This window comes from Anoplophora glabripennis, unplaced genomic scaffold, assembly GCF_000390285.2.
Source record: "Anoplophora glabripennis isolate ALB-LARVAE unplaced genomic scaffold, Agla_2.0 scaffold53, whole genome shotgun sequence".
NCBI lineage: Eukaryota > Metazoa > Arthropoda > Insecta > Coleoptera > Cerambycidae > Anoplophora > Anoplophora glabripennis.
The window spans coordinates 462,461-489,428 of NW_019416376.1; the positions used below are offsets into that span (position 1 = coordinate 462,461).

Genomic DNA, 26,968 nt, shown 5'->3' on the forward strand with positions numbered 1-26,968 from the left:
CTAATATTTATTTTGTGTTGCAATATACAGGACAACTCTCTTGCAGCTTCCACCTAAAATAGATAATTAAGAATTAATGGAGAGTCACGGTAAGCTGCCCGTGAAGAAAATCTGTACGAATCGACTTATTTCATAACACTTATTGTATTTCTTATCTATATCAGTCAATTATTATTCCAGAGTTTGATAAACATCTTCAGTTCTGTTGCATATATATATGTTATCTTACGTATAGCTTTTATGATATGGAAAAAATATATACTTCTTTTAAGAGATATAAAAGGTACACTGTTTTTTGCTCACCTGTCAGTAGTTATTGTGAGAAGAACCAACTTACATCATGGAATGTAAGTATTAACATATTCTAAATATCCAAGTAAAAAATTTGAGATTCACTGTCGTTAAAATTCGCTTTGGTGTCAATATATTTCCGAAATCACAATTGGATGTTCTTTAATAAATGATAAAAGGATACTAAATATTGAGTATATTTCAAAATTTCTTCTTTTAGAAAATAAAACAATTTTTCCCAGTGATTTTTTATAATAACAGCTAATATAAAATTAATATTTACACTTTCGGTTGCAGATAAAGTCAAACTTGTAGCTGCAGCGTTAATGGTTGCTTCCATAGGTAAGTAACAAAATAAGGACCTAACTTTTTTGTATTTTAAAAGATAAATATTATAAAAAAACTTCAGCATTACAATTATTTAATAATTATCAATAACATACATGATTCGGAACAAAATGTACGTATGTAAAAAAATAAAGATAACATAAAAGGCCAGCGATGTACTACTTAGATAGCGATATGTATAGATGATGTAGATAAAATGAAAACAAGACTTTATTAAATGAAGGTACATTCTAAATGTAACTATATTTTCCATCGCTTTATTTTTTGTTTCATTATTTTGAAAGTTTTTCGACAATTGCCACAATGAACAGATTATTCTCTCTTTGCTCTTTCCAAAAAGTACTTATAAACAGTTAAATAACTAGTTTTTTTATTTAATATAGAATACGCCTTTGATGTTAAGCATAAATTCAGTAAGAAATAATGTAATTTTTGTTGATAATAATGTTGGGACAGGTCAATTTTTAGGTTTGTTAATTTTTAAACGTGTTATAGTAATAAAAATCCTTTGTGGTATTGTAAATACTCTTTCCAATGTCATAATACCACTTTTTTTAAGTTTTCAGTTTTGACTTTGATTTATAACTGTAACTTTCTTGGATATTTAATTTACATATATGTACTTCTTGGGTGTAAGAGGGGGCAAGCTAATTTTTGCTGGAATACCTTCATTACGACTCACATAATAAAAGTGTAGATCCCTAGATCCGGGCGAGGTCCGGAACATTTTCAAAATTGCAAAAATGTTTAAAAAATATAAAAAAATACCTATTTTATCTGAGTTTTTTACTTATATCTTGGAACCTATGCATTTTGGAAGAATATTGAAGAGGAAAAAAGTTTTAGATTCGAAATTTGCACAATATACTGCAAGTTAAGAATTTAAATTTATTACCGATATTGCAAAACAGCAATAATTGATGAAAAAAAGGCAAAATAATCAAGATTTTTGGATAACTTTTTTAAAACATTTTAATAACTCCTAGGGCATTCTAATTTTGGTAAAAAAACTTTTTACTTTACTTAAATAAAACAACATACCAAATTTCATTAAAATCGGTTCGTTTTCGCAAAATAATTTTTTTTTAAATTTTGAAAAAAAAATTTTGAATTTTCAAAATTTTGCATAGCCTCAAATAAAGCATCGGTAAAATTATAACTTTAAAAATTTACTGTGGCCGTTCTAAACCATTTGAAAGGTTGAGCGGTCTTTTCTATGTGAAAAAATGTTCAAGTATCTATATGCTTTATTTGAGGCTGTGTAAAAATGTATGCAACATTTTGAAAATTCCAAAATTTATTTTCAAATTATTTTGCAAAAACTCTGTAATCGATTTTAACGAAATTTGGTGTGTTATTTTATTATACTCTAAAGTTTTTTTTATCAAAATTAGAATGCCCTCGGAGAAATTAAAATATTTTGAAAAGATTATCCAAAAAATGATTTTTAATTTACAGTATATTGTACAAAACTCAATTCTAAAACTTCCTCTTCAATATTCTTCCAAAATGCATAGGTACCAAGATATAAATAAAAAACTCAGAAAATAGGTATTTTTTTTTATTTTTTAAACATTTTTGCAATTTTGAAAATGTTCCGGACCTCTCCCAGATCTAGAGATCTACACTTTTATTATGTGAGTTTTACTGAAGGTAATCCAGAAAAAATTTGCTTGCCCCCTCTCACATCCGCCTCAAAACAGATCCACCCTGGTCATTATTAGTGATAATGAATTTAAAAGCGTATTGTTATTTATTTGATTAATTTATCATAAAACAGATGTAACTCAAATGTTAAAGTACTAAAATATTTACGTTACGAAAGGTGTCAGTTAGCCTATTTTCCTACGTTTCGATATAGTTGTAAATCATCCTCAAGATTATAAGAGAAAATACACATATTTGAATAATTTAAGCAATTATTGTTAAACTTACTAAAATATATTTTTTTATTAAATATAATAAGTAGAGATTCCTTACTGACATAAAAATCACTATAAGGAGCGTACATAGTATCATTGTTGTTAAATAGGTTAATGTCCATTACAATAATATCAGTTAGTGTAAAATTTATTGTCATCAATTACGACATACCAATTAATTCAAGTCGAAAAAATGTATTTTTTCTGTGTAAAACTTTTATTAGATGATAAAAAACTACTTATCTTAAATCACCTTAAATAATTTAAATAGATATGTAACTTTTTAATACCCTTCCAGATGCGCAATGGACCCCCAGTCCCCTCTGTCCTTTCCCTTCGGAGAATCTTACTCGTTTTCCCTACGAAGGAGACTGCTCAAAATATTGGGAATGCTACGAAGGAGCTAGATACCCCATGGACTGTCCGAGTGGTTTAGAATTCAGTCCTGATGATTCAAGATGTGACACTCCAGAAAATGCCAAATGTGATCCAGGTAAGACGAGAGAGGGGATTTCATTATTTAAACAGGAAACTGATTTTTTTATAAAAAAGAAGTACTCAGATAAAAACGCCGTTTTCGGTTTCAATTTGACTTCGAATTTTAGAAGCTCTTGTATGAATTCTATGGCATGTAAATGTGGATTGTGTTATAAAACGGTCTGTGTATCTCATCTATAGCGTTTTGTAAATTATTACTCAATCGAAAGTTATTATGGCCATGAAGATTATAGTGAAGTGTCTGTTCAAATTTCATACCTTATATCAGATAATTTGACAGTCCACTTCAGATTTGATTCCTCCATTAATTTCTTAGAATTACTTGTATCTTTCAACTTCATAATCTGTATTGATGATATTTTTACGGTAGATAATTTGGATTACGCTGAAGTTATCCAAAAAATATATAATCAAATAGGCACTTCAGAAAGAAATTGTTATAAACTACTAAATATCTATAACTAGTTAAATACATTTTCTGGCAATACTAAACATTTTTGTTTTTCGTTAAAATATCTTCAACGCTGTTCTTAATCAAAGCGCAGCTATAAATACGAATATATGTATGTATATTTTAAAAGCTTTAATCTGATTTTAGTACCCAATGTTTAAAAGTTTAAAGTAACGTGTCGAGTAAGCAATGAAAAATGTGTAGCTAATTTAAAGAATAAGTACAAAGATATAATTTTCCCTTTTTTTTCAGATGCTACAATTATTTATCCAACGTTCTCACATTCTACGGTTACTACGTCTACATCTTGTAAGTATAGGCAATAATAGTATTGGTACTGTTTTTTAGCAGTTTCCATATTTATGTACGCTACCAGCACTCTAGAAATTTACATGCTTGAATAAATTCATCTTAGTCTTGACCACGAAATGCGCACCAATAAGGTCAGCACATACTGAACTCGATGAACTACGATGAACTCTGTTCTACGTGGATTTTTTTCTTTTGCTCCGTCACTGCTTTAGTGGACTCTGTTAAAGAACAAAGTACAATGAGTACCTCGTGGCTATATTTTTCATAGTTTTCCACTGAACTCGTTACTTCAGGTTTATGCATTACTCTTTTTCAGCACCAACTCCAGATCCCGGTCCAAAACCAGAGTGCCCTTTCCCATCTGACGCATTAGTATTCTTCCCTGTAGCGAATAACTGTTCTCAGTACTGGGAATGTTTCCAGGGGAATAGGTACCTTATGACTTGCCCTTCCGGACTGTACTGGAATACATTGGTTGATTATTGCGATTATGCTGAAAATGTCGACTGCAGTAGAAGTAAGTAAAATTTCAGTAAGAGATTTTCAGCTTTCCTTAAGGTGAAGTGATTGATGCAAGAGCCAATTAAATCAATTTTTTTAAAACCATTTAGTAAATAAAATAAACCAAACAAGATGCTTCCTCTTGGTGTATTTTTTTATTAGATAATAATTAAGCAAATATAAAACCAAGTCCCAACGATCCTGAGGAGAAAATCATCAACGGTCTGGAGACTACATGCTGACGTTTGCCTCAAGAAGTCTCAGAAGAAGTAAGAGCTGATACAGCACGTAAATTACAAACTGCCAAACTCCTGAAACCGAATTTGTATAGAAAAGAAATCCAAGTTGTCAAAGAACAGAAGGAAACTGCAGAAATTGACATAGGTATTCCTAAACAACAAGGGAAAAATAACTGATATCTTGATCACAACAGAGTACATATCTGAAGTAGAGAATCTACTACAGGATCTGTTGTATAAGATCAAAACCAAATAATTAAGAAAAGTCCCCAAGGAACGCCATAGCGAGTCTATTTCGAATTATTCAAGAATACTTTATTGTCTTCTAGTTACCTTTACAAGGTAAACGGATCACTACCAAAACTTTTATGTGTATTGTTGGACCTTATGAATTCTATCAGTGTAAAAATGTCAGTTTTAATTTAAAATGCAGCGATTTTTGCACCAGTGTCTTCAGTTATAGCTGTTGCTTTCAGATAACGCCACAACCACAGCTGGTCCATCTACAACACCAGAAGATAATGCGACTACAGCTGACTTCACAGGTAAGCTTTTAATATTGACGTCGTTTAATATCAGAAACGTTTTCACACAGAAATTGTATCTTGATCAAGTTGACCATATAAAACCAGTTTAGGAACCTCTTTACAATATTGTGTCTCTAAAGCAATTTTAAGAGACAAATACTAGTTCGATATCGACATTTTTTTAATTTGCATTTTATTACAGGAACTACAGGTTCTGAAGTCACTATAACTGAATTAAGTACAACCATAGTAACAACAGAACCCGGTTCTACTACGACTCCAAGTAAGTAAAGCCCTTTAATTTTTCTATATTCGCTGTTGATACCGTGTGATTCCTCGGAGTTTTAATGAAATCTTTTATAAAACGATATCTAGTACATCTCTCAGAGTTTTGGGTAATGGTTAAAAACATTACGTCAATTAAATTAATTATATTTTTCAGATCCTATGTGTATCGGTCTGGCAGATGGAACTTACCTACCCGATCCAGATGATTGCAGCAAATACTACGAATGCGTTAGCCAGAAAGTAATAGTAGGGGACTGCCCTGGTGACTTGCTGTGGAACCAGGCGGCACACACTTGTGATTATGCCGAAAATGTCGATTGTGACACAGATGCAAGAAGATTTGATTTATTTTTTTAATTTGTATTCTTAATAAGATTTTTTAAACTATGTGTTTTATTAATGTTCCAAACTTTAGCTCTTTCCCCCTCTCTGTAGTTCAAGAATTCTGTTATGCGCTTTTTTGTAGTATATTTAATTTCAGACTTACCTCAATCATCATATTTAACAATCTGTTTTGATTGGGAAAAACTGGCGAGATTCCAAAACGTAAAAACAATTGGAGAAAAGTGCCCAAATTTACTTAAAAATTTCCAAATTTATAAATAGGATAAAATTAACTAAAACTGCATTAAATGGAATTCAAATTATTCAACATCATTAGAAAAGCTGATACACCAGATGCTGTACCAGCTCACTAACAATAATGAAATAGACATGTCACAAGGAATACAAGATACAGATAGAGATATATTAAAATCAAACATACAGGGTGACTCGTAATTGAACCGGAGGATATTAGCGTATTCTGTAAATGCAATTACTTTAGTTAGTAGTTCAAAAAGTGACATCTACACCACGAATACCGACATACAAAATTTGATTTAAGTCCGACAAATCGTTTTATACTTTTTGGTTTATTGCCATCTAGCGAGTAAACATGGCGACGTGGTATAGAGATAAGCTGAGTTAAAACGCCATTAGAGTCACCTACTATAGACATACACCTGCCCTGCTTCCATGTTACCTGAGAAAACTTGAAGTAAAAATCCAGAATTCGTTTCATATATATATATATNACCTTAACAAGTGTTATGATCTATAATGTGCCAAGATAAAGAAAATCATGTTAAATTTTCATAATGAGAACAATTCGACAAAGCTATTAGGTATTCTTCATTTGTACCATATAAGAGATCAAATTAGTTTTCCATACCACACGCGAATAAAAAATTCTAGAGGAAAAAGTAGAAAGTACCAACAGCATGAAGATTGTTACTCTAACAAATAGTACTGCTCCTGGCAATGACTTATATGTATGTGTAGATTACCAAATTTGCAATACAAAGTTCAAATAGATTACCTCTATTAAGCAATTATTGTTGCGATGAAATATATAGTATTCCTAGAAATTAGCCAAAAATAGATAAGGCATAATATTAAAATCAGTGGCGGTTATTGTCTTCCATACCAGGGAGAGCGGTACAAAGTATTGAAAAAAAATTAAATATAATTGGGCAGTTTTATTTTAAGTATTATTAAAATATAGGGAAAATGCGTTCAACATTATTTTCTATAGTGAAAGTCCATTCTTCTGCTTTTGTTCGATATATACTTTTCTATTACTTTTCCATTAAAGTTAGGTATTTCTCGCACCGCTGATTTTTCAATAGATAGCATTACTGTTAGTCTGTCTTGACAATCAATTTCAACTTTTACAATCTTTTAAAAAAACACAAGAAACAATACGTACGTAACAAAATTTTAAACCATACATGAACAAATTACGTTTAATAATAAAAAACCACAACGAATTTTGCAAGTCGAGTTAAATTGAGTGCACATAACAAATTTAACCCCCCAAATCAGCCGTCACTGATTAAAATCAATATAATATTATTGTCATTCCGTCATTTCCGTTCCGTCGTATTTTTTTTTTAGTTTCTGTACTATATTTACTTATAAATTAATGTAACCATTACAACTATATTTTAATGTCATTCCAATAAGCAACAGTTCACTATTGATAAATGGTACGCCATTCGATTCGATTGATTTTTTTGAGTACCTTCTTCCTGTTGTATCACGTCAGTGTCATGATACAAATCTAAAACACCTGTGCAGTTTTATCATTGACATTCATATATGGATTCATATATGAATTTTAATGGGATTTTAGGTACAATTTTTTTCAGACTAAATTGACCCTCCAAAATTTAATATATTTTTTTTTTGAGATTTTGTGCCAACCTATGCTTAAAACTTTGAGAAAAAGTGGCATCAACAGTCTGTCTGAATATTTTTTTATCTAGATTTTGAGCACCTTCATATTTCTGAAATTTGAAAAATCTTTTCATGTTCATTACCAAATCTTTAAAAAGCAAGAAAATTATCAAAGTGATGGTGAGCAGACGCATAGGTATATTAATATTAATATTTTTGTCTACTAACCTATCTGATGAGATCCAAGANTTCGATTGATTTTTTTGAGTACCTTCTTCCTGTTGTATCATGTCAGTGTCAAGATACAAATCTAAAACACCTGTGCAGTTTTATCATTGACATTCATATATGGATTCATATATGAATTTTAATGGGATTTTAGGTACAATTTTTTTCAGACTAAATTGACCCTCCAAAATTTAATATATTTTTTTTTTTGAGATTTTGTGCCAACCTATGCTTAAAACTTTGAGAAAAAGTGGCATCAACAGTCTGTCTGAATATTTTTTTATCTAGATTTTGAGCACCTTCATATTTCTGAAATTTGAAAAATCTTTTCATGTTCATTACCAAATCTTTAAAAAGCAAGAAAATTATCAAAGTGATGGTGGGCAGACGCATAGGTATATTAATATTAATATTTTTGTCTACTAACCTATCTGATAAGATCCAAGAAAATTTGTTTTACGTCATTTTCTTTAAATTTAACATTAAAGAATACTTTTAATACAAATATGAATTCGAATTGAAAAGAAGACATATATTGGTAAAAACAAAATATAGATCATTTTTCAATGCAAATTTGATACCTTTATTAATATGCAAATACATATTTTTAATCCAAAACCCCCTCCTCTTTTTCCAATACAACGAATCAAGGATTTTGTTTTGCCACGTACCTACTTGAATAAAGGAAATGAATTTTTATTGACAAAAAGTTAAGAAAAACAAATTGTATCTTTATCAGTAAAATTATCTTTAAAAGTTAATCCCTTTGGAGGTATAAAACGACCCTAATCCTGCACAACTGTCAGTACTACTGTAAGAAGAAGACTTTCATCATGAAACGTAAGTATGATGTATTTCAAAACGAAAATAGTATTTTTTTATATTAAACGGCGTTTTTCTATGCGATTGCGAAAAATCTGCTAATGAAAAAGTATTTCCACAAGTTGAAAATGCTGTATATTCTTTTAGATTTATTCGTATGTTCAAGTTAATGTAAAATTAACTATAATTAAGCAAATTATGAATTATGTATTTTTCTAGTGCCGCTAACGTTTTCCAAGTAAAAAGTTTATTTTTTTATTTTTATATTATTAGGTGTGCACAAAGCATTTTCCGTTCAAGTTCAATTTCAAGAAGCTTGAAACTCATTTTTGTTTTCGTCATAAGAGACGAATATACCATTTTCGTATAGATTCAACCATGAAAAAGCCCTCACTTTTGTGTACATTATTAGAAAAATAAAATTTACCTTTCTATTTACTACCTATAATTCTAATATAACCCACAATATCATTTATATTTAGCTAGTATCAGGGACTAGAAATAGATATTAAATGTTTAAATGAAGTCAAGCGTTAGTAACTTATATTTAACTCTAAGGCATCTCAAAATAAGGAAAAAAAGCATATTTTTACTTCTTATGTTTATCATTACAATACCTGAAATTTACACACATGTTGAATAAAGAAGATCGGTTACGGTACTAATCACACTCAGTATTTTTATAAAATTTCCGATAGAACAGAAAAAGTATATCCAATATTTACATCGGTGTTCAGGCCTTACTAAAAGTGCTATTTCTTATCCATGAAACGCCAGCTTTAAACCTTTCTTCATTTCAGATACAGTCACATTCTTTGTAGCTACAACGCTATTAGTAGCTGGCACAGGTAAGTCAATTCAACTAATTTCTGTGTAATTATTCAAGAATAATAGCTTTTTTTCATACTATGACGTTCTTCTTAAATTTTTCTTTTCAATTTTAATTTTATCAAACTTTGATCCAACTTTTTCCTTACTGTTAATTTGACCACTAATAATATTAATACTATAACTGTATGTCACATTATCACATAACGTATACAGAGAGAAATTATAGGTTGTTGTGATCTACATTTTGTTCTTCGTTTCCTCACTCAAAACATTTACTTTAGCAGTTTGAATACAACTAACCATGTTTGATAATTAAATTGTGTTACTTTATTTTGGTAGAATAATACAGAATTGTGGAAGTACAGTTACAGTTAAACTGGAAAAAAATATGTTAAAGAATATAAAGACCATATTGACATTATCTGGGTGCACTTAAAAATGATGATGAGCAATAAAGAATTGAGAAATTAAAGTGCAATGAAAACTAGAAAATATATATTAAAAAATATAAACACCGTGTTGACACTATCTGGTTGCACTTAAAAATGATTTATTATTATTGATGGCGTTCAATAAGTGGCCAAATTAATGATATGCATTATTTTAATTTGTCATATTAGGAACGAATTTTTACACTGAAGACACCCTTTGCAACATTCTCAGAGCAGTCCAGTGTTACCCCTGCTAATTGAGTACATTTTGTTGAAATATTGGATTTTGACAATTCTAAAGTAGTATGTGACATGAAATTCAAGAGATTCTGGAACCTCCTAATAATAGTGCAAGATAATGTCTGTCAGCATGGATATGTCAAGTGTAGAACTGCACCACATTGAGTATGTTGGAGTCAATCTCTTGACATAGCCACTTGTATCTTCAGATTTTTTCCCATCTATATATACAAAAATTATTCAACAAATAGTGCCTGTTTAGTTTTCTGTGTAAATTGTAATATTTCTTCAACATATTTTTAGTCGCTGAAGACCCGTGGACTCCCACTGAAACTGAAACCTTACATCGAAAATAAATCACCGTCAATTTTTTTAATTTTTAGGAGCGGTGGATCCATGGACGCCTAGTCCTCTCTGTCCGTTTCCCTCCACAGATCTGGTCCGTTTCCCATATGAGGGAGATTGCACTAAATATTGGGAATGCTATAATGGAGCGAGATACCCTATGGACTGTCCAACTTGGTTAGAGTTCAATTCTGCTGAGTCATGGTGTTATACTCCAAGCCTTGCCAATTGCGACCCAGGTAAAACTATGCAAGTTAATTATAAAAGTGTATATGAATATACTTCCTCTCAAAAGAATTTTAACTAAAAAATTTTAGAAATACCGAACGCCGTTTTGTGGAGCATTTATATGTAAAACCTTGAAAATTTTGGATTAACCAAATTTGTAGCATCAGACTGAAGTAAAGTGGAGCCTTTATCTAGATTCACTATATTTGTTAATTTTGTCCATTTTCATTGATCTTACATCTTGAATCATTTCATATGCTGATATGATCGTTTAATCAATGTTTTCGAATTATTATCTATTATTTAGTCTCTATCTTCATGTAGATGCAGTTATTGATAAAAAAATTAATGATTTGTTTTTGAATATAGCAATATTGCAATATATTTAAATTTTGCAGTTGAAACATTCCTTACAATTACTTTTTAGGCAAGACTGGATAATTTTGAAATTAGAGTCAATAAATATAATACGTACTATACATATAAATGATTCATTAGTATCAAAATACATAATTTTCATTTCTTCCAGATGCTACTATAATTTATCCAACGTTTTCACATTCTACAGTATCTACTCAATCTACTGGTAAGTAAAGAAATTCTTTATTTATTTCCCTTTCTAGAACTAAAACCTGGATTAATTCCCTATTAATTAACTAACTAACTAACTAACTAACTAACTAACTAACTAACTAACTAACTAATTAACTATTTATTGACAGTTTATATATTTTTGTAGCACCAACACAAGACTGGGGCCCAAAACCAAAGTGCCCCTTCCCTTCTAACGAACTCATATTTTTTCCTGTAGCGACTAATTGTGCCAAATATTGGGAATGTTTCCAAGGAATCAGATACCTGATGAGCTGTCCGCCTGGATTACATTGGAACACAGTATACAATTACTGTGACTATCCTGGAAATGCAAATTGCAGCATAAGTAATATTGTAGACTCTAAATTTAGTCACAGAACTGTAATCTTGATTCTTTACTTTCAGACAACGCCACAACCACATCAAGCCCTGTCCCTACTACACCTTCAACTAACACCACGACTACACCTGGGGGCAATACTCCGGATCCTCAATGTCCTTACCCATCTGACGAAATAACGTTCTACCCTCATCCTACCGAGTGCAATAAATACTATGAATGTTATCAAGGACACAGGTATTTGATGTCTTGCCCCAGTGGTTTGTACTGGAATGAAAAGGAAAACGCCTGCGACTATAGGGAGAATGTTAATTGTGATAGAGGTTAGTTGATGATAGTCGAGTTAAAATTTGTTGTATTTGTTATAGTTTCTTTGTTTTTGTCGATTATCTGTATCATGTCAGATTTTTTTTATTTACTAATACAATGTCACCGAACCAGAGATTTTCAATTAAAATTAATGTAAAATAAGCAAAAAATCATCGTAGACAGCGAAAACACAGCGACATCGCTGTCATCAGTCACCAATTAAATTAAGATAGTGACAGACGCATAATTACGAATCCACTACTGACTCTCGGGCCACGGTAAATCAAATCTCTGACTATTATTTTAGTATCAAACCAATTTAGAAAGTTTCTATTTTTTTTACAAAAAAAAACAGCAATACTAAGTTCTACGCCTTTCTAAGAGTCCCACTAGCCGCGGCTTCGAAAAAATCTGGTAACAAGAATCTACTAGGAAACGGAGGCGTGGACAACAAGCTACTGAAAATAATTCGTTATATAACAAATACCAACAAAACATTCATAAATAATCAGGTTTTTTATTCCAGTTTCCACACTATCGCCTCCAACACCAGTACCTACTGCATCTACGACTGCAAGTAAGTAAATTTCGTTTGTTAACTATATCTAAGTTTTAACACTAATCTGAGAGAAAGCTGTAGTGATCATCACAAATTTGTAAATTCTATTATTAAGAACGTCTTCTACAATTAATTATTATTATTCAACACAAACAGTCAAAACTTTTTAGGAAAAGGAAGCGCCTATTTTTTGAATTATAATAATACAAGTCTCGTAAACCATTTCATAAAAATTGTAGAAGCAATAACTGTGATAAGTAAATGCATATTTTTTTATAATAAATATAGAATTATGTATTGCTAACAGTATGCTAAATATAATTATTTACTCCTCAGATCCCATCTGTGTTGGTAAGCCGGATGGAACTTATCTTGCAAATCCAAACGATTGCCGAAAATTCTATGAATGCGTTGGTGGAAAAGCGATAGAGGAACAGTGTGCTGCAGATCTTCTCTGGAANGTTATGATGTCATTGCCAGTAGTATGTATAATCTCATTATCCTCCTTTTTGTATGTAAAGTTGATTATTTGTGTTTTTTCTTTATTTAATTTTAAATTATTTTTATAGAAATAGTCCCCCCAGGGAATCTAATGTGACGGTCACCATTTGTTTTGGGTATTCCTTATTTTTATTACCGATTATTATAGATGTATCATCAGCATACATAATAGTTTTTACATCAACTGTTGAGGGCAGGTCATTTGTGTATAAAATATACAACAAAGGACCCAATATCGATCCCTGAGGTACACCCCTTTCTATTAATACTACGTTTGATTTTATGAGAGCGCCAGTATCGTCCGTTTCTACAACACACTGCTTCCTATTCAGCAGGTAAGATTTTATCAATTCTGAGGCAACACCTCGAATGCCATACATTTGTAGAAGCAATAACTGCATAAATAGATACATATTTTTTTATAACAAATATAGAATTACGTATTGCTAACAGTATGCTAAATATAATTATTTACTCCTCAGATCCCATCTGTGTTGGTAAGCCGGATGGAACTTATCTTGCAAATCCAAACGATTGCCGCAAATTCTATGAATGCGTTGGTGGAAAAGCGATAGAGGAACAGTGTGCTGCAGATCTTCTCTGGAACGACCTTATACTCTCTTGTGATTACCCTCAAATCGTATCCTGTAATACAAAGTAGATTTAGTGATTAATTATTTAAGTTTTTGGTACTAATAAAGCATTTTATTTTTTAATCGATGTGTTCTTTTTCCTACATATCTTTAACTATTCTTTCAACCCTCATATATCCTTTCCACAAGAGAAATTTTTCATATTTAGGCTAGGGTGGGCTTTGGCTGGCTTCTCAACTAGCGCGATTCTGTGAATGAGGACATTTTGATGATGCAGGCCAGCATATTTTGGATCAATGCTTGATTCTAAATGACGATGACGCTAAGTTTCCTATATGAAGATAAAGGCTATAGATATATGTCACAGGGTCTAATGTACCCATCATCTGTCACTATACTAAAAAAGAAAGTTAGGATCTGCATCTAAACATTTCAAATGGTTTTGAAAAATTTTCTACTTGAACAGTTTTTGTTGAGGAACCAACAATTTTGGAACCTACACTGATAAAACATTAATCAGGTCTAGTTTATTATTTGGAGTTGTCAAAACGCTTGGTTGGAAAGCCTTTCTCTTCTAGAATCATCTTCAATGGATTCAAAACGCCTCAGAAGCAACCTCGACCAATGTCATACTTTAAAATATGATAGAGAAACTGTAATAATTAGTTCGTAAATGTTAACAGAGCTATTAAGTTCTTCTGTTAAATATTTGCTGATTTTGCTGTTCCAATTTCACAAAATTCATAAAATGGTCATCTAAATTTAATAATTGCTAAGCGATTTTTTGCTATTTTTGCGTATGAATACATGTTAAATATAGATACTACCCATATATCACAACTTAAAAGGTGGTCTTGTTTTGGAACAAGTAAAATTTTTGGAGATTGTAAAATAGCTTCTGGTTTTAACCCATTAATGTGGATTTCATTAGTCAAAAATTGCGTGAAACTAAAAAAAGGTAATTTGAATATTCAAATTTTTTAATTCAAATATTACTCAGTTGAAAAAACTCATACAACTAAAGACCAAAAAAATGACGCTATATTAACGATATTTAGATTTTGACATCAAATAACAGAATTATGCCTATCTCATGCATTGTTTTGTATAATTCGACAAACAACTGAACACAAACAATTTTTTACACAATTACTTGAATAACGCCATATATTGCAAAACTGTTTTCCACGAAAAAGATAACGTACTCAAGTATAGTCCTCTTCCATTGTTCATTCATTTATCAAAAAACTCATTAGATAATTTTAAAAAATTTATTTATATGTTTTAAGTACCTTCATAAGATAACGGAACAGTTTGCCAATTATTAAAAAATATTAGAAGTTGCCAGGTCTTCCCCTTTTACCACTACGACTTTGGTAATTTTCTTAGAATTAATGAATAATCTGTAGATATGCCTATGAATTTTATTCAAATATATTTGTGTCCTCTGTTAAAATTATATTTTATCCAACACTTGTATATAATGATACTATAATTTCTTTGCCATGCCCTGTATATAAATTAGAATCTGTCAAGCCCAAAAAGCGCATAACAACAGTAGGGATTTTTGATAGCTTATTAATACCAACACATTGACGTGTGGATTTTCCCTTTTGAAAATTGCAAAAGAACTTTCTATGCTGCACATTTTGAGACCATAGCTTAGAATATTTTCTACCTTCATTTAACACAGCGAAGTTTCTTGGTTTGTCCGTTTTAGTATTTAAAATCATGATGTGGATATACTGTCCTTTGTTCTCTATATTGTTTATGCTTAGATGCAAGCGCCAAAAACTCCTCATATGAACGCCACCTAAAATCAAAAAATTTAATAAATATAACGCAGTTAAACTATTCAGTAGAACCTCTTTCTCAGACCTTGGATTTTTTTGGTTGAAAATGTTTGTACTTAGACTTTAGAAATGCCACTAGTCTTCCGAATTTAGTTTCAATGTTCTTGTAAACTCTCAAAGTTGACTTAACATGGAATATTTAGTTCACAATGTGGATGGAGCTAATTGCTCACTTAAGTTGAGAAATAAGCCAGCAAGACATCTTCATCCTTTCACCCCTTCTTTGATTTTCCAATCTTGAAATTCCTTCAATTCTTTGTTGTATATAGATTTTGATTTCTGCGGAATGAAGCCTGCATTAGCTTTTTCTAAAATTTCAAATGAAATTTCCACATTTCCCTTTTTTCAATCTTGGTTTTAGGATTTCAACGTGATTTCAACTCAAAAAACATTGTTTGTTATTGTATATTTATGATGTATATTTATTACAAAATGTCTAACTCTGTGTATTGTTCTGTTTTCCATGGAAAAGATAACCTGTTCAAACAAAATACTCTTCCATTCCGTATTAAAAAAATTTATGTGGTTATAATTTTAGTTTACGATATTAAATATATATTGAAATTACATTTTAAGTACCTACATAATGAGATAATAAAGTGGTTTATCATTCATAAACATTTTATTCATAAATAAAGTGTCAAAATTCCCATCCCTTCCCCTTCTACCGATTACGGCTTTCGGTGTGTAGTTAGCATGCTATTATAAATATTAACCTAGGTATTGAAAAATGTAAAGACATATGTATATTGAAATTCTATGCTGCTCATGAAATGTAACATATCAAAAATTATTAAGGAATCTGAAAGATGGTCTTTTAAAAGTTGTTTTGAATACGCAAGCGTGTGCAAGATATTTATTATTAATATCAATTTTACTACAACTTCCTAGAGCAACAAATAAAAAAATTATGAAAAGTGATATTCCATTGAAAAAATATTTAAATATATGCGTTTTCCGCTATGTGCATGTCTTATCACTGACGTCTTATCCCAGATTTTGATCTTTAATTGACTGTAGCTAAATGTTATCGCACATATTTTTTCCATTGATACCAAAAATAAAAATTTATTGTTTGAGGAGGTATAAAAGGAAACATCATGATTGACATCCGATCAGTTGGTTTGCTACTCAAACTATTGTTCAGTTGTAGTATTCAATTATTTACCATGGCTTGTAAGTACAAAATAAAAAAGCATGAATTAAAATTCTAAATTAAGTAAATACAAGCATTTGGCAGATTTTATTCTAAATTTTTGATTTTGCAAAAATTAAATTATAGTTATTATTACTGAAAGGTAATAATATAAATTATATCAATTGACATATAATTTTGGATAATTTTTATTTCAGGTACTGCTTTTATAGCTGCAACATTACTGGTATCTTCTGCATGTAAGTACCAAAATAATGATTATTTTTGCGTATTGACTGTTTAATGTTTAAACCCGTGAATTATTAAAACGCAAATTCAAAAAAAAACATGTCTACTGTAATATGGTAATCCTTTACATATTTTTTACTTCCAGATGCACAATGGACTCCTAGTCCCCTTTGCCCTTTCCCCTCGGAGGAATTGACGCGGTTTCAGTATGAAGGAGACTGCTCAAAATATTGGGAATGCTATGAAGGCGCGAGATACCCCATGGACTGTCCATCCGGTTTAGAGTACAATGCTGCGGAATCAAGGTGTGACAGTCCAGATATTGCCAATTGCGATCCAGGTAAGAAAATCTCTATAAATTGCACAAACATAATATTTTTATGTCATTTTATTTACCATATACAGAAATATGTCATGAATTTTAAACTTTTCAGATGTCACAATAATTTACCCGACATTTTCCCATTCCACGCAAACCACACCATCTCAAGGTAAGTAAAAAATAATTTACAGGGTATAGTTCAAGCCAAGGTCTAATAATATCTTCTATACAAAGTTGAAGTATAAAGTCTAGTACACGGATATTAAAGACCTTCATTTCTAGATTCACAAAAAAATTAATTACGTAACATGTTGATTCAACTTGTTTCAATCATCATCTTCTTTTCCAATAATAATTTATTTAGAATAATGAATGCAAAAACTACGTTAAAAGTAAGCTTCTCTTTAATACTTACTTTATAATGACACAAATGCTTTTTGTAGGACCAACTTCAGATCCAGGCCCAAGACCAGAATGCCCCTTCCCATCTGACGTAATCACCTTTTACCCTGTGGTGAACAACTGTTCTCAGTACTGGGAATGCTTTCAAGGTAACAGGTATCTGATGAATTGTCCTAGCGGTCAGTATTGGAGCGACACTGCTCAAACTTGCGACTATTCCTACAATGTTCCCTGCGATGCCGGTAAGTGGAATATACGAATCCAACTTCAGTCCAGTGTCTTGAAGTTTGAATTTCCTTCAACCTGCACTTGTTGCTTTCAGATAATAATTCAACGACAACAGCAAAACCTACTACGTCTCCTGGAACTGGTACCACGACGACATCGACAGCTGGAACTGATATCACGAAGACAACTGGAAACACAGGTAACCATTTAACTGCTTTTGTTGTGTCCAAAATTAATACTGGAAGTCACTTCATTCATTCAAATTATTTAATTTTTGATTTTCCATTCGAAAAGATCAATTCTCATAATTTATTTTCCATTACAGCTACTATACCTACCACCACAAGTAATCCATATGGTGAGTACAGTTATTGTGTGAGTTCTCTTCAAGACTTCAATCCATCTCGGAAGTGTTACGATGCAAAATATAATAAACTATATTGTTTCTTTAATTTTCAGATGTCTTATGTAAGGATAAAGCAGATGGAACTTACATTCCCGATCCAGATGACTGTCACAAATTCTTCGAATGCGTTAGCCATAAAGTAATAGAAGGAACATGTCCTAACGATCTAGTTTGGAACGAAGCAGCACTCACTTGCGACTTTCCCAGTAATGTACAGTGTAATACTCTAAAATTTCATTAACTAAACTTGTATAATTTAATAAAGTTACGTTCTTTATAGTTTTTTAAAGAAATTTGTTCATCTATTCCTTTATACAGTTGTTTTTACTATTTTTTATTGGCATTGGTATCTTGGTTATTATAAACAGGTCCTTAATCAAACTTAGTTAACGATCTTATACAAGTAAGTTGGTGTAAAACAACAGTGTTAATTTGTCAAAAGCAAAATAGGGATAATACACAAGGTAGACAAGATTTTGTCAGTATTAGCTACAGAAGATTATTTTTAAAGTCTAATTATATCCAGATAATCTCTAAATAAATATTACAAAGATTATTATTGAAATGTGTAAAGCATTAACTGATCTGCTAACGTGATTCTGATATCAGATTGGTAATGAGCACCCAAAATTCATACAGGGCTTTCTGTTCGTTTAAGATTCTACACCTTAGACTTTGATAAATTTTATGCTTGTTGAATAATCCTTTCTGCGTTTATAAGTGAATGCTTAGGCTATATTAGATTTAAAGCCTTTCCGTTCGTTTATAGCTGGGAGCCGAGAAATTTTCTATGGATAGCACTGAATTCATGGGAATAATATATTTTTGCATTAACTAGTAGCTTTATCATTCTAAAATTCGAGAATTTTAACGATTTTAAGGTGTTTCTTATGTCAGAAAGTTCTGGTGATTTTTTTGGGGCAATTCTTATATCGGATTCGCTGCTAAATCATTACTGGATCATAAAAGCTAAATTAATTTTGTGGATTTTTAAGCTTTTTTAAGATTAGGAAGGATTTGTGACATTATGAGTCAAATCTGAATTAGGATTTCTGTTCAGCAGATACATGGGAATATAAAGATCTGACCACTAGTTTTATCAGCTGATAAATCATACATACATGCTGATTTGTATATTTTGTACGTTTTTTAAGCATTTTTTAATGTTAGAAAATTCTGGTGAGTTGCTGGGGCAATTTTGGATACAAACAACTTGAAAAATTTAATCAAATTCTACTCAATTTGTCCCTATCAAAAAAAAAAATCATGAGGAACTTCTGAAAATCAGCATCCTAATGTGGTTTCTCCCTTTAATAAAAACAAATGCACTGTAATCATCACACACATTTAAATAGATATCATGCGACACTTATTTCACTTCATGTCTCATTGTTCTTTACTCATAATTGCGCAGCTAACTCTGTTTTAATTTTTCCTGGAAATTCATTGTTTTATTTTTTATCTATTCTCTCAAGAACTGTCTTCCGATTGGTTAGTAAATACGTGTCTTATGTAGCAAAATAGTTACTTTGTACAGGTTTATAAAATTTGTTTAACATTGGGCTTAGACTTGTCTTGAGAAACTCGAGAAAATATAATGCGTTAATATTTTTTTTGGATTAAAAAAACTGTTTTCCAACTTTTTTAAATCCAATTAAATTTCTTATGAGTGAGGTTAATTCCAAGAAAGTCAGTTTCAACAAATGTCGTACGGACTATATTTTGGTTCTATTAATATTTCTGAAAAAAAGATTATATTCGAAAAAATTTATAATTTTCTAGTATTTTACCTTTTTTAACTTATATGGCTATTAGCAAGCCTTTCAATAAAATAATTCTCATTTCTCAAAAACGGTTTACAAGATTATTTTTTTTTTAGAAAGAATCAAATGATTTATTTTATAAAACAAATAGTTTTATAGTTATTTTAGATTTGTTAAAAAGTATGGAAACATAATTCAAAAAAATATATTATTACTATTTTCTTGAAAATACGACTAAGATATACAAGTAGTGATCAAATCTAAAAATACCCAACGAAGTCGAATTTCTGTGATTTTTAGTGACAATGACAGCAGCCGATATTTTCGCTACTGCTTGCCGTATTTATCAAACTTTAGGTTTGTAACTTGCCCAAATTTCATAAATCTACGTCGAACGTTGAGGACATTTATATAAAGATCGTTTTTTGACCTTCCCAATTGAAATTTTAAATTTGGGTAAATAATCCTGAAAACCCCAGTATGTTTATTGAAATTTAAATAGTATATATATTTATTAAAAAAAATAAAATAGAAATAATTTTGAATATTATTTTATTTTATCTTATTATTTTTTTAAGCGTTTGATTGGCGCCCACTAAATTAATGAAGGAGAGATTAGAGAAGATAATGATTCTTACACTCAATCACAAATAATATAATTAACTTATTTAATTAACGCTAGACAACCCTCTTATATCAAGTGAACGCAAACCACTTGAAAAAATGAAATACATTTTTTTTTTGTTCATAATCTACGCAAAAATCACGTGGCATTGTTTATCATTTCATATCCAGTCACTTTCTTAAAAACTATTTTCCGGTTCGTAAGTACGTAACATACTGTACTACAAATACATATAGTACTTTGTACTTTGCTATCTACTAAATTCTCTTAACATTAAGTTCATTTTTATGATCTCAAGGTCCTTGAAAAATAATTCATAAATCAATTATTTCTCATTAAGCTTAAAGATGCATAAAATTGGTTAATGTATAATTTAATAACAGGGACTGCTACTGTTTAAAGCTTGAAATACTGTTACGTTCAAAAATATTCTGATTTTGGTCTGAAGTAATGTTTTTAAACAAACTCTGAATTTAAAGTACCGAAAACAACTGACTGAAAAACAAAATACGAGTACAATAATTTATAATGGTTCAGATACAACTAGATGAGTTTTAGAAACTGACGCAACAAATTTTTTATTACGATTTAACTTAGTTAATAACAAATATGTAAAACTAATGATTTGTTAGGTGAAAACAAAAAAAAGGTTGTTATTCAAAACATATTACTCATGTTATATTCTTCCAATGAATGTACCAGAGCAATTTAGAATGTGTTCAAGATAAAGGGTGTTGAAATTTGCTAGTGTATTTTTTTATTAATGTCCTCATATCCCTTATAGATTTGTTACCTTTATAATTAACATTCGACAACCCTCTTATATCAAGTGACGGCAAACCTCTTGAAAAAAAAGGAAATCTATTTTGTTTTGATCATCATCACACTGAAAGCACATTGTGCTGCTTATCAGTATGAAGTATTATCCTAGATTTCGATAAAAATCTCCAATTTGGTTGCATATAAAGTTTATCTTATTTATATTACACACCGATATGTAAATAAGGATATTTTTCGTGTAATATATAGGGTACCCCAATTTTAACAGTAGACAGTTGTTTTCGTGAAAAGAACAAACTTGCATCATGATAGGTAAGTACGTAATAAAATAGCTTAAATTATCGGCTAGACAGTTAAAAATAGATTAAAATGGAATAAAATAGAAGTAGTAAATTGAACAGAGAAAGGTGACATTATGATTCCCAAATTTAAAAGTAAAATATCAGTGTTAAATATTTTTATGTGATAATAATAGTAAAATAAACACATAAGATTTATTAATTATTCTTATAATTTCAGGCATAATTACAGTTGTTGTCGCTGCATCCTTACTGGTATCTTTCACAAGTAAGTAAGACAATAATAATAAATAACAGGTCTATTTCATAAATTCATATATTATATTTGTTTGAATTAGCTTAATCTTAATACATTAATAAAGAGTAAAAAAAGCAACAGGTCTAACTTAAACTCTGTACTATCAGTCAAAAGTTGAAATTATGTTTCAAAAGTGACAAATGAACACTTTTTGGAGCGGTTTTTGAGGAAAAGAAGATTCTGGTGTGTTATATAAATTATATTTATTTATTTTTTTCCTATAGTTTATCACCATTTTTCAGCAAAATGTGACAGCATAACCACTGGTTTTGGTTGTGATGTAATTTTTTTCAAGCTACATATCATTCCATGTGGTATTATGCATATAAGTTTCATTTGTTCAGATGATATTTAGCGTAGTAACGTTTTATTCTTCAACAATTATCACCCTGTATCCGAGAGCTGGTATTTCTTAACTTTTGACAGGTTATGTATTATTTCATTGTGTTCAATTAAAAATGTTGTAAGGTTTTTTTCGTTTTCCCTGATATATCACATCAGTGTTTAAATAGTAAAAAATTCTAGTAAAGTTCTAGAAGCATTGTTTCTAGACTACAAGGGAAATTTGTCTTAGAAAACAAGATTTTTGTAGTTTTGTAGTTCTTGCCTTACATTTTTAAAAATTGGTAATAATATATTTTTTTATTTTTCTTTAGAGTATCACATTTGTTTCGACAATTCCACAATTTTTATATCGCATAATTCTGAATCACATTAGTTGGACATATAAATACTTTGAAAATTATTTTCATGAACAGAAAATAAGACCTATTCCAATGTAGTTGTATTTTAGATAAAAACCTGCTTCGTAATGCACTTACTGTGCTATGCTAAGTAATAGTTTTTCCTCTATCTAAAGTGGATCATGATAATAAAAAATAGAACTCGACATGTTTTACAAGTAGATGATATTCAATGTTGGCGATTCTGTAGCTCTAAGTGTGGAGCTGATTTTCGTATAATTGCAAGAGACATCGTGTGACATTGACATTAAATAACATAACATAAATATGATCGGGTAAAATGAGAAATATAGAGATTACGGACTTAAATACTTAAATTTTAAAAAACAACAAAGATATTCTGCCAAGAATGATTAGCGGAATTATGTCACTGTTTTTTTTTTAAACACAATATACATATATATTATATGGGAATGAAGTACAAAACGAATGATGTGAAAAATTGTACAGAAAATGATATATCAGTTGTTTTTAAAGTATACTTTGATACGATTTATTATTAGTGATTACCTCAGAGATAAATGAAAAAATAACCGTTTTGTTGGTAATACTAAATGAGAATATATTTATTTAAACAGCGAAAATGTGTGTCAAATAAACAATATTGCTTGCGATAACAATTATATCAATACGAATATTTAAGTATTGCAATATTTATTTTTCCAGCTCAAGTATTTGCCACAAATTAAATCTGAGATATTTTAATTTGCATTTTCATCGGTCCAAAAACTGAAACCTTACATGGAAAATAAATCACCGTAAATTTTTTTAATTTTTAGGAGCGGTGGATCCATGGACGCCTAGTCCTCTTTGTCCTTTCCCCTCTACAGACTTGGTACGTTTTCCTTATGAGGGAGATTGTTCGAGATACTGGGAATGCTATAATGGAGCGAGATATCCCATGAGTTGTCCAACTGGGTTAGAGTTCAATGATATTCAGTCAAGATGCGACAGTCCAGATCTAGCCGGCTGCGACCCAGGTGAATATAGTGCATCTGTTAATCTCGCGTATCCTTCTCCTAATATTTTTCGGTGAATGGTTTGAGAATAAAAAGTAGTTTCATTGTTAGCTGAGATTACTCGGAAATTTTTAGATGAAGAACGGAAAAAATGAAACGATAATGAGAATTATCATAGGTACTACGAAATCAGTTTTCTTGTCATTTCTTTTGAATTGAAGAGCTAAGTTTTGATCTTCGGCCACTACCAGTTGAGGATTGCTTACAATTCAACACAGTGATTAGTTTTCAAATTAATTCTAATAGCTTCCAATGTCTTTCCTACTCGGTTAAACTGAAAGAAGATAAGTTGAGTTTTGATGAAAATTGAACAAACAATTCTGATTCGGACAGAAAAAATCACAACAAGAAGATTTGTTACAATCGCGTTATTATTTACTATCCGGATTAAATTATGATTCAATTCAATTGAAGTGCCAGTCTTTCATCAATTTGATATCAGATAATTTGACAGTTTGAAACACTTGATTACTCAGTGAGATTCTCAGAATCGTTCTATTATCTTCCAGATTCATAATCTGCTGATGAAAATGTGACAGACAGAGATAATTTGAATTGCATATCGTTCACATGTTGTCAAAAAATTGATTGATGCCAAATGAGATGCCAAAAGTATATTAATTTTTACATTTATAAGTACCGATACATATTTTGAAGGACAACTTAGCAACTCGAAAAGGATACGATATTTCTAAAACAAAAATCTAACAGAAACTATTTAATTTTTGTTTTTGTTGGTGATATATAAAAATCAAAATTTAACACATGATGTTATTTACAGATGCAATAATAAGTTACCCAACATTTCCACATTCCACAGTATCGACAGCATCTCCTAGTAAGTATATCAAAAAACACATACAAAAATGTTTACTAAAAACTGGCAATGTTAATTTTATATCAAGTTTAATCATTATCTTCGTTGCAATTCGCTAAAGCAATTGTTAAACAAACGTGAGGTTCGTGAAACAAATTATTGCAAATCCAAAAAAAATAAAATAGATAATATTTACAAATTATTACGAAATAGAGAAAGAAATAACGAAAAGAGGATTTTTTTCTGTACTTGCACTTCCTTAGCTTAGCTAGTAATCTTTGATCTGCCCTTGTTGTTCTCGAGCTAGGTTCTGTGGCAACGGACTCGGACCTCTAAGTCCGCGCTGATGTGTATTTCGCGTCTTATCGAAGCATTTGTAATAAAAAAACGCAATTTGCAATAAAAAAACGCTTAGAAGCATTGGATGCGGCCAATTACTGAAGAGAAACAGTTCCTTCCGTCTGTAGCAGCTTTGGAACTAAAACAGACCGAAATGGATATAAGGGCTTAGGGGTTCTGATAGCAAGTCCACCCCCACAGAGCCCAGATCAAGTACAACAAGAGCAGTTCACAAAGATTACTGGCTAATGCTGAGAAAGGACTACTAACTATTACTATTACTATTTGTTCATGACGATCTCACATCTTCCCCACGCGCAATAATTGTTTATTTATTACATTATTTTTGTAGCGCCAACTCAAGACTGGGGTCCATTACCAGAGTGTCCCTTCCCATCCAACGAACTCGTATTTTTTCCTGTAGCGACTAACTGTGCCAAATACTGGGAGTGCTTCCAAGGACATAGGTATCTGATGAGCTGTCCAGAAGGGTTACACTGGAACACCAATTATAACTACTGCGATTACCCCGGGAACGTAGATTGCACTCGAGGTAACCATAAGTACTTAATATTTATTGTCCAGCGTTTCTAAACTTCGCCTTTAAGGTAGCACCACAACCACAAGTACCACATCCACCACACCAGGAAGCAACATCCCCGACCCAGACTGCCCTTACCCGTCTCATGAATTAACATTCTTACCTCATCCCTCAGACTGTTCTAAGTATTATGAATGCTACGAGGGTAACAAGTTTGTAATGTCTTGCCCTAATGGTCTGCTCTGGAATCACGTGATTAATACCTGCGATTACAAGGATAATGTAGACTGCGATAGAGGTTAGTAGAAACAAACATTTTTCAAATGACAGATAAATTAGTCTTGTTTGTTTTTGGGATTTATTTGGTTACATTATAAGTGTCAGACGTCATAGCTTTTCTTTTTCTTCAATTCTTTGCAGTAGTTGTAAAACAGCAGGTCTTGATCTTGTCAGTTGTAATGTAACCAATTTGGAAAAGAGAGTGAATGCTCTTAGGTTGAATCCAACAAAAATTTTGTAAGTAAGTTCTGTTAACCTATTTTTTTATTTCAGTGATTACCACAACACGTTCTCCAACTAGTTCAACTAGTACGACAACCATTAGTAAGTATTTAAGTATTTAGCAATCGCTTTTAATAAAACTGTAAAATATGATAGTTTATTGTATTAGTAGTAGATTATTGTGGTAGAAATGTCTACCGTAATTAATCTCATCTCAGTTACCTATGTAAAAGTTTCTAGCACAAACAATGTAACCTTGGTAGTCTACCACAACAACTACAACTGATGCTAAACCACTTACTTAAAAGTACCTCACTTTATGATCGTCTTTGATCATTCACATATTTTTATATATGATTTAAAATACTATATTGCATACTTAATATTTCTCCAATACTATAGATAGGATAGTGTATATTAAAAGTAATTTATAATCTTCAGATCCTACATGTGCTGATCAGCCGGACGGAACTTATCTGCCTCACCCGACTGACTGTAGCAAATTCTACGAATGTGTTGGTGGAAAAGCAATAGAGGAACAATGTGCTGGTGATCTATTCTGGAACCAAGCGATTCATTCTTGCGACTATCCTACAAATGTACCCTGTAACAACCGTAAAGCAGGGAGATAGAATTTTAATAATTTATAATATATTTAACCTGTAATTATTAATAGTCTTTTATATTTGTTTATAAAATTTAATAAAGTCTGATTTTTAACGAAATTATTTGATTTTGTGATTCTTAACCTTGTACCAATCACACCATTCTAAATTACACAAGCCGATCTTCTGATGAAACTCCTCAAAATATGAAACAAGGTACAGTAACAAAAGGAAAATTTGAACCAGAATCGTTCAAGAGAGGATAAAACTGAAGATATGACCATTGATTTTATTGGCACCATTACCTATCTAAAAATGAGACATTTGTTTCACTTTTTTGAGAAAAGAGCTATATCTACTATCTAACTGAAAGGATATGTTTATACTAGTAATGTAATATAACTATTTCCACTATTTTTTATATA

At 30.8% G+C, this 26,968-nt stretch overlaps 2 protein-coding genes across 2 annotated transcripts; both read left to right on the forward strand.

Moving 5' to 3' along the window:
- Window positions 1-325: 325 nt before the first annotated feature.
- LOC108905520 lies at window positions 326-26,644 on the forward strand. The gene is made up of 29 exons (XM_018708404.1): window positions 326-347; window positions 589-633; window positions 2,860-3,054; window positions 3,763-3,819; window positions 4,139-4,339; window positions 5,039-5,107; window positions 5,292-5,372; window positions 5,532-5,726; window positions 9,448-9,495; window positions 10,533-10,733; window positions 11,252-11,308; window positions 11,462-11,662; window positions 11,722-11,979; window positions 12,492-12,542; window positions 16,552-16,647; window positions 16,825-16,866; window positions 17,001-17,195; window positions 17,290-17,346; window positions 17,621-17,821; window positions 17,902-18,006; window positions 18,133-18,165; window positions 18,267-18,452; window positions 21,901-21,948; window positions 23,501-23,701; window positions 24,522-24,578; window positions 25,249-25,449; window positions 25,505-25,735; window positions 25,990-26,040; window positions 26,380-26,644. Exons 1-29 carry the CDS (start codon window positions 341-343, stop codon window positions 26,568-26,570), a joined length of 3,561 nt encoding a protein of 1,186 aa, XP_018563920.1. The 5' UTR covers window positions 326-340; the 3' UTR covers window positions 26,571-26,644.
- On the forward strand, window positions 8,644-13,741 carry LOC108905593 (probable chitinase 10). The gene is made up of 9 exons (XM_023454327.1): window positions 8,644-8,665; window positions 9,448-9,495; window positions 10,533-10,733; window positions 11,252-11,308; window positions 11,462-11,662; window positions 11,722-11,979; window positions 12,492-12,542; window positions 12,861-12,973; window positions 13,621-13,741. Exons 1-9 carry the CDS (start codon window positions 8,659-8,661, stop codon window positions 13,684-13,686), a joined length of 1,002 nt encoding a protein of 333 aa, XP_023310095.1. The 5' UTR covers window positions 8,644-8,658; the 3' UTR covers window positions 13,687-13,741.
- Window positions 26,645-26,968: the final 324 nt, after the last annotated feature.